Source organism: Desmodus rotundus, chromosome 13, assembly GCF_022682495.2.
Source record: "Desmodus rotundus isolate HL8 chromosome 13, HLdesRot8A.1, whole genome shotgun sequence".
NCBI classification, from domain to species: domain Eukaryota; kingdom Metazoa; phylum Chordata; class Mammalia; order Chiroptera; family Phyllostomidae; genus Desmodus; species Desmodus rotundus.
This window is the reverse complement of record NC_071399.1, coordinates 39,631,409-39,640,159: the sequence shown is the minus strand read 5'-3', so window position 1 is coordinate 39,640,159 and position 8,751 is coordinate 39,631,409. Positions and strand designations below refer to the sequence as shown.

General features: G+C 40.5%; 1 protein-coding gene across 3 annotated transcripts in view; it reads left to right on the top strand.

Moving 5' to 3' along the window:
• The first annotated feature begins 3,711 nt into the window (after positions 1-3,711).
• ITGBL1 (integrin subunit beta like 1) overlaps positions 3,712-8,751 on the top strand; it is a 269,846-nt gene continuing 264,806 nt past the window's right edge. The window contains exons 1-2 of one of the 3 annotated variants that reach the window (XM_053916805.2): positions 3,712-4,028; positions 5,115-5,332. In XM_053916805.2, the coding sequence (XP_053772780.1) occupies positions 3,931-4,028; positions 5,115-5,332 (316 nt within the window). In that variant the 5' untranslated portion in view covers positions 3,712-3,930. The remainder of the gene's footprint in view (positions 4,029-5,114; positions 5,333-8,751) is intronic. The other 2 variants (XM_024578895.4, XM_053916806.2) reach the window with 2 other exon arrangements.

The following is an 8,751-nucleotide window of genomic DNA, read 5'->3' as shown; positions in this document are numbered from 1 at the left end:
CTTTTTACTGAGCCTTAGCTTTGGGGGGGTTACAGCTTCTGAAACCAGGCAAGGCAGTTCCCAACAAATCCTCTTATTAAATCTTCTACCTACACATCCAGAGTGACCTAACTCTTTCTTTGACTCTCCTTGCCCTCCATGTAAAGGAGCCAGTTTACAAAAAAAAAATTCCACACATATTAGACCCCCTCTAATTTATGGTTTCAGTTGCACATGTTACTCTTTACAGAAGCATCCATAGCAAACAAAAACCTTCAGGAAATGAGAGTTGGATAAAGAGTTGAACGCTTGAAGTTGTAATACACAAGGAAGTGATAGAAATGAGAATGTTTATCTTGAGAAGTGTGGAATTTCTTGGGGAGTATAATGCGACTGAGGTACACATATACTATAGCTTAAAATATTTTCATTAAAGCTATGGAGCAGATATGAAACCAAGGTATGAAAACTTCAGAGCTACTGTTAGAAAGAATGGTGTTCCTCTGAAGGTTTGTTTCCTTAATGAGTCTACCTAATCATTTGGCAGCTGCACTGCATATTTGTCAACAAATTTAGTTTTGGATTAAATGTCTTTTTATTTTATTTTACGTATTTTTTTATTTACTGATTTTTTTAGAAAGAGTGAGAAACATTAATTTGTTGTTCTACTTATTTATGCATTCTTTGGTTGATTCTTCATATGTGCCCCGACCAGGGATCAAACCTGCAACCTGGGCATATCGGGGTGATGCTCTAACCAACAGAGCTACTCAGGCAGGGTGGATTAGATGAACATAAAAAAAATACCTTGAATCCTGTGATTCTATGATTTTGTGACCTGAGGAGTCAAGGACTAGATTCAGGGACTAAGGTGTTTTCAATTCCTTTGATTTGGTTTCACATGTGGGGGTGTCCTCCCAGGCCCCCTCCACTGTGCATCCACCCCTCTGCCTTTTCTACAGAGCTGTCACCGGAACTTCAGGGTCAGTGAGTAACTCAGGGTCTTCCACTCAGCAATTAAGTTCTATATATGCTTTCACTAGAATATGTGTTCTTGAAGTTTCTGCAAACTAGGAGAAGGGAGATAGTACATATTTCTCTTTGGCAGAAAAACAGAAATACAAATAAGAAGTTGGTTAAAAGGAGATATTTTTAAGTTAGTCCTTTTATTTTTAAAGAGTTTTTGTGGATCCAAGACATTCTACTGCATCAGTCACAATAAAACTATTTCAATTTACTGGGAATATTATTTCTGAGTCACAGCAATATAATGATCTGAAAATTTAAATGCTTTCAGTCACCAGTACATACAATCTTTACACCACAGCAGTACACTCTTAAAAAATATTTACCCAAGGATATGATTATTGATTTTTAGAGAGAGAGGAAGGGAGAGAAAGAGAGAGAAACATTGATCAGTTGCCTCCCCTATGCACCCCTGTTGGGGATCAAACCTGCAACTGTTTGGTGTATGGGACCAACCCATAGGCCAACCAACTGAGCCACCTGGTCAGTGCCAATCTGGAACACTCTTGATAATATTCCTCATTGCACACCACACTGTATGAAAATACTACAAGTTTAAAAAATTATTTTAATTTATGAAAGAAATATTCAAAACATCAGGTCCCAATTTCACAATGATACTTTTTTCCCCTCAGAAAATATGTAAAAGTAATACATGACTCATATATTAAAAGTCCAATGTTTCAGTGCAAATTCCTAGTGAGGCTTTGGAATTGATGCTATCATTCTACTATTCCCGTATTCTGAGTCACCAAGGTTTTTAGACATTGTCAGGAGAGCCTATTCCTACATCCTCATAGCGTTACATGTAGCTAGGAACAAATAAGATATCAGAACTTCAACTGTGAGTTAGTGCACCACCCTTAGATCCAGGCACTGGTAACCTCAGCCCTCAGCCCTGGGCTTTGAAAGCCTTTTCCAACTATGATGTACAAATAGGTTTCTCAGGATATTGATAAAATGCACCCTGTGATTCAGTAGGTCTGGGGTTGGACCTGAGCACTTGCATTTCTCGTAAGTTCCCAGGTCCTGCTGCTGCTGGTTATAGGTCCTACTTTGAATATGATGGGTTTAGTGACTTCCTCTGTCTTTCCTCCAGTCACACTCTCTCCTCACAAGCTGAGCAGTTCATATAATCCAGGGAATCTACCATGAACTTTGTCTCAACCAGGACTCCAAGATTCCCTCCCCAGACCCCTCTCTGGCCTGTGCACATCTCTCCCCCATCTGTCTACCATATGAAAGATCCAGCCTGGGCCTGAGTATTGACAAAGGGCCAGTCATTTGGAGGAAGCTTAACTGTGTGGGCTGGGATATGCCCCAGGCAGAGCCCTTTCTGGTGTAGATGGAGACTCAGGAAGTGAGAGGAAAGGGGTAGGCTCTGATCAGAGGACTTTCATTTGCCTTCTTGACCCAGCAGGCAAATGCTGGGGATGGTTTTTATATCTGTTGATATAAATGACAGGGAGAAACATCATCCTGGTATATCTTCTTCCTGATTTTAAGGTCACAGAATCACAGCATGGATGGTTCTATTCATGAGGAACCATTGCATCTAATATGCTTTTCTTAGAGCAAAGGAAAAAAAAATTTCCTTTAACTCTTCCTAACAGTTTTCCCAAATGACCAACAGTGTAGCAGATAGTGTGTGGGGTTTCCACAGATTTTAGCTGAAATCTTGTTTTAACTTCCTGTGTGATTTTGAGCAAGTCAGTTACTTTTGAACAATAGGTCATTCTTTGCCCTCAGTTTCTTGATCTTTAAAATGGGAGTATGAATGCTTCCCCACTCTCTTCTACCTCTTCCCTGTTTACCCCCAACATACTTCTATTTATCCTTCATCCATCAGCTCAAATGCCACCATATTGATTGGATCAGGCACCTGTAGCTAATCTGGAAGTAACTGTACTCATTTTTCATTGCATTTGCAACCCTTTGTCCTTTTATATTTGTGCTTTTGTTTTGATTAATGTCTACTAATGCAATGGATTCCAAGAGCAGGAATCCTGTCTCCTTATTTCCCTTTTGTATTTTTTCTACCTGGCACAGAGCCTGGCACCTAATAGATGCTAAATCCTTGTTTGCTAAATGAGTAGACAATTGTGGGATTATCTTGACAATTAGAGATATAATACACTGACTGACACATAGATTCTTAATAAATGACACTGTGTAGTTTTCAGTGCAACTGATATTATAATTAGATATTTTGTTTCCTCGTACTTGATTCATGGAAGAGAATGTGGTGAATTTGGGACAACCACAATTTGAACTGTCCAAGTCAAGAAAAAATGTGGTGTAATGAACTACTGGCTCAAACAATTAGAATCTTGATACGCTTTTTAAAGGCTTAGGAAATGAAAAATCATAATTTAAAAGAAAGGGAAAAAGTACAAAAGGTTTGTTTGTCAATTTTGCTTGCCCCTCACAACTCATGCTCCAAATAGTGCTTCTTAAAATGCATGTGGTGAATTACTCTTTACCCAAGTGTTGATGCTGACGTGCTGACATTGTTAGCTCCCCCCTTACCCTCATATTTTGGGGTTTATGTGTCCCATCAATATCAGCCAGCCCAAATATTCCCCTGTCAAATATTTCTGGGGCCTGTGAACAGGACATTTCTTTTTAAATGTCAAAATAAACCATCTGCTTGCACAACTGTTTCTAATTACTTTCCTGCCTAGACTCTCCACTTGAGGGGTTTGGCACAAGCAACCCGCCCAGAGCAGCAACGCTGCCCAAATCTTCCCAGGCAGCTCATCAAGGCACTTGCAGCTCTGGGTAGAGCCCCGGACTTGAGTGCCTGAGTGTCTGTGGGTCCGTCTGCCCAGCCATCTGCTGGTGGCACCTCGCCCTCCTGCAGCCTCCCACTGTGAGCCCCACCTTGCTGAAGCTCTGCTGGCCTCCATAGCCCGGGAGCTCAGCATGCTTCCCGCAGGCTTCAGGAACTTCTTGCTACTGGCGTCATCCCTCCTTTTCGTGGGGTTGTCAGCTGTTCCTCAAAGCTTCTCGCCATCTCTGAGGTAAATTTGGTTTGTTATTCTTTAACACCGACCTTCCCTGCTTTGCGTGGCAGTGCTCAAGCTAGCAGGACAGCTGCCCTAAGCCAACAGCAGTTAATGAAGTTGGACTCAGGATAAACTGTTTTCAACCTGTTTCTGTTCCTTTCCTTATATCTGTACTGTGTGTTGCTTCTCTTCTGTCCTTTAGAAAAATAAAATCACTGAATAAATACTATGCCAAAAAATATCATGAAGAATTTCTTTTTTAAAATTTTTAAATTTATTGATTAGAGAGAGAAAAACATTAATTTGTTGTTTCACTTATTCATGCATTCATTGGCTGACACTTGTATATACCTTGACGGGTCATGGAACCCATGACTTCGGCATAGTGGCATGATGCTTTAACCAACTGAGCTACCCGGTCAGGACAGTAGGGATTTCTGCCATAAGTTAAACATAGTTCTATGTACAAGTATCTACAAGTTTTCAGAGCCTATAAAGCTTCATTATTTTGTGTGTCTGTTTATATTTTGTATTGCATTCTGTAAGAGACTTTGAGGCACATTGCAAAGCTAAACTTTTAAAATATAATTTATAAACGCTGCCTAATGTAACTTAAGAAAGCATTATGCTCTATGCTTTCATAACATATATAACTGTTTCTATGTATTCACCTCCTCTTCTTCATAAAATAACTGCCCCTGGACATCAAATAATAATGGGACTTTTCAAAAAGGACTGAAAAGTCAGCAAAGTGTCATACTTTAGATATTTTGTATGCAATCTAAATATGCATAAAAGATTCAGGACAAACTTCCAAGGGCAGGGCTGGATCACCTCTGTTCAAATGGAAGATGGTCTTATTCCTAGGTGGAAAGGTCATCGCTGAGACATTTTGGGTCATGGTCATTTCTCAGGTGATAGCAAATGAGTGGTGCTGCTTGCCTGGGCTAAGACAGAATCTCTAAAGGGACGTTGGCCCCCAGAGAAATGTGGGGCCTCAGGGATTCTGTGTCTCCATCTGGGAGGAAACGTGGGCTCAGAGCACTAGGAACAGTGTCTGTGCCTGACTGTGGCCCTGCTGTGGTTTGTCGCCCCATGCAGAAACGGGTCAGGTGCCACATGCAGGCTGTCCCAGGCAGAGTCGGAGCGTCGGTGCCGGGCTCCTGGGCAGCCCCCAGGGGTCGCTCTGTGCCACGGCCGGGGCCGGTGCGACTGTGGAGTCTGCATCTGCCAAGTGAATGAGCCAGGAGTGTACTTTGGGCCCTTGTGTGAATGCCACGAGTGGGTGTGCGAGACCTACGACGGGAGGACCTGTGCAGGTAAGGGAGGACGCTATCTCCTCTCCGTGACACACCAGCTCGTGAGGGAGCAGGGAAACACTTTCTTCTGGGGGTTCTGCCATTTCCCCCAGGGAGAGAAGGGTAGGGACAGACCTCTGCTCACTGGGCCATCAAGGAAGTTGGAAGTTATTGCCATCTGTGATGGTATTCTTTTGCTAGTCAATTCTGGAATTGTATTATAACACTTTCCTCCACCCTGGGGTTCAAACTTAATCACTTAATTATAAATCTCACTTGTTTGTATTTTAGTTTCTTATTACAGACTCAACTTCTCAACTTCCTCACAAAAAGAGTTATTTTGCTGTGTTCTTCTACCCAAACACTAACGATGATCATATTTGCAGAACATAAGCCTGTGTTTTACTTTAACTAAGGAAATACAGGGACATATTTTCCTAAATTCTAGAGGGGCAGAGTGTGTCTCTGAACTCTTATTTGCCCTGTTATATTTACGACATGGTTCACAGATGTAAGTGCATATCAGGAACTGTAACAAGGAAAAAATATGTAGGTCCATATTTATTTAGAAGCTATGGCTTTTGCATTGTTTTAGCAGCTTGAAATCTTTAGCGTCAGTGAAACTTGGTATTTTGTAAGGGTGGAGCAAAAATAAATTCATTTCCTTGAACATTTTTAAGGAGTGATTTGGGACCGATTTTGGAAAGGGTCAAGGTATTTCTTCACAGAGAACACACCCCATCTCTACTAGTTTCACCTAAATATGCCATTTACTTAAGGCCAAGAACCTCAATTAGGTCATTGTAAGTGATACAGGCACTCTGTTAGTGAAAGGACAACACAGCACATTCCAGCCAGGGTTTGGCATATTTGTAGGAAAAAAACCATAGCTTATTTACCCGCAATGTAGCTAAGAATAAAGAGTCCAACACTAACATGCAGAGATCAAGAATGAGTTTATAACAAAATGTTTTTTTTCTTTGGCACCTGGGCCTAAAAGAGCATAGAAGGAATACTTAATATGCAGACTGTTTGGCAGTGGAAAAAATAGTCATATAAGTAATTCAGAGGAGCACAGGTGCTTCTATGTGGTTTGTTTATCCTGTGAAGGCTGCAGCTCAACCCTTTAAAAACAGTGAATGCCACAATGTGTTATTTTAACTTCATCAGTCTCATAAGCTGCAGTATTATTAAGGGTAGCCCTTTGGGATGAAAGCTAAGTATTGTTTAATATTTCATTCCAAATTCAACTTCTACCTAGCTTCTCTCGATTTTATTGCCTTTGGCAAGGCCTCTTCAATATCATGAGTTCTGAATACATTTTTAAAGGGCATTTTGTATTGTTCTTTCATTGGAAAAGAAGAAGTAAGGCACAGTCTTCAACCAGTGGAACTAGTTATAGGAGTCATCAGGTAAAACTCCCCTATTGAAGAAGCTTCTTTGGTTCCTTTCTTTAAAATCATGCAGAGGAAATGCTGCAGTAGATAGTGCTGTTTTTTTTTCTCCCATGGAAAGTGGTTTGTTGTTCACCCATAACATCTTAGTCACTGCATTCCTTTCTCCCTGATACAAAATGCTGTACTGAGTCACCCGAAGTTTTGTTTGCATGTGTGTGTGTTCCTGTAGAAGGCAAATTGCTTCTCTTCATTTGAAAGCTGAATGACATAAGTGTTCATTTTTCCATTCTCATCACTCTGACTGATGCCCTTCAAGGCCTGTGCTACAGGGCCTGGGGCAGAATCTGCCCCTGCAAATATTGTGACTATGTTTGCCTGACGTTCTGTGTTTGCCTGGACAATGAGGAAATCCTTACACACAGCCCATCATGCTGCCTTGCCAGCTTGCCCACTTGCTTTGTGTTTTAAATTTAGCTTCACAATTTCATCTTCAACAAGTAGTTCCAATATTATAGTTAGTAATATAGAAACACAGCAGGTTGTCTTTTATGTTTTTATGAGCACCTGGGTCTTCATCTCTAAGATAATTCCTGTAGGTACTTTCTAGAAATAGAATAGCCTTCAGAGACCTCCCCAACCTCTGTGAATAAACAAAATTCTGCTCAGGTAGTGTATCATACAGTGGTTAAAATTTTGGCCGCTGGAGGAAATTTTCCAGGATGTAAATCAACCGTGTGAACTTATGCAGTAACTTAAACTCCATTTCATCATCTGTAAAGTGGGATAATAACAATACTTAAAGAATTATTGTGAGGTTTACCATATGTAAAACAGTTAAAAGAGTGTTTTGCACAAAGTCAGTGCTCAATATATATTAATATTATTACAGCAATGCATAAAAGGTGGGCTAGTATTGATAGATAGATGGACAAAGAGATGGATAGATTAGATAGGCAGATACAATAGATGATAGATAGATAAATAGGTAGGTAGATAGATGATAGATAGATAGATGGCCTGGCTTTGTATATGTTGGGCAATGGACTCAGTGAAAGCAATTTAGTTTTCTTATTGTAGTCCTGGCCTGTTGCTATTGATCCAAAGCTCAAAGGGTCAAGCAAGGATAGCTATTTCGGTCCAGCCTCAGAGCAGCTGTATTAGATACACCATGCCCTTTTAAAGATTAGTCCACTGAAATTCTAATACTGTGAATCACAAGAAACATACTTATTTTAGTTTGAGCTAGTTGAAAGTGATTACATTTACTACATCAAGAGTGGTCTATTTCTTCCAGTGTCTACTTGTTCATGTCTCATGTATCTTCCTTAAACTTCAATAGCATAAAGCCTGACCCAATGATTGTTCCTGTGGGTTTTATGTTCTATTGATATGTCTTACAGAATAATAAATTGTTCAGTTACATAAAAACAAACTTTCAGTTAATATTTCTAGGCATCCTTCCAAAACCCCCTGAACAGCTATGATTTTACTTAAACGAAATATCAATTTCTTAAAAATCTTTTCTAATCACTTTTGATATACATATATGATGTTGGGGGGCTTTAACGCAGCCCCCCAGTCCACCACGGATGAAGAATAAGACTACCAAGACATGATCTGCTTGGGGAGGAGAGGTGGCCATCTCTCAAAGGAGAAGGGCCCAGAGCCTTTCTCTCCAGGGGCTTTTATTAGGTTCATTCGCATAGGAATACAGATAAAGCTCATCAATCATTGTCAGCCAGTAAGGGTTAAACAATATATGATTTACAGAGAACTTTGAGGGCTTATTCTGAGTTACAGCCAATTAGTTAGAGGGCCATAAAACTTTAGGCGCCAGACTCATCTCAGGTCTGGACCCTTATCTTTTAAACTGAGGGTACAAATTAAGTAGGTTTCACAGGAATATATGTATTTTTCTTAGGCCTGATTCCCCAGGGAATCTGCCCCTCCCCGCACGGGACTGCACTGCCCTCTGTCATTGTTTCAGGCTTAAGTCAGGCAAGGGAAGTAAGGCAGCCAAGAGATTAGGAGACTTCTTGCAGA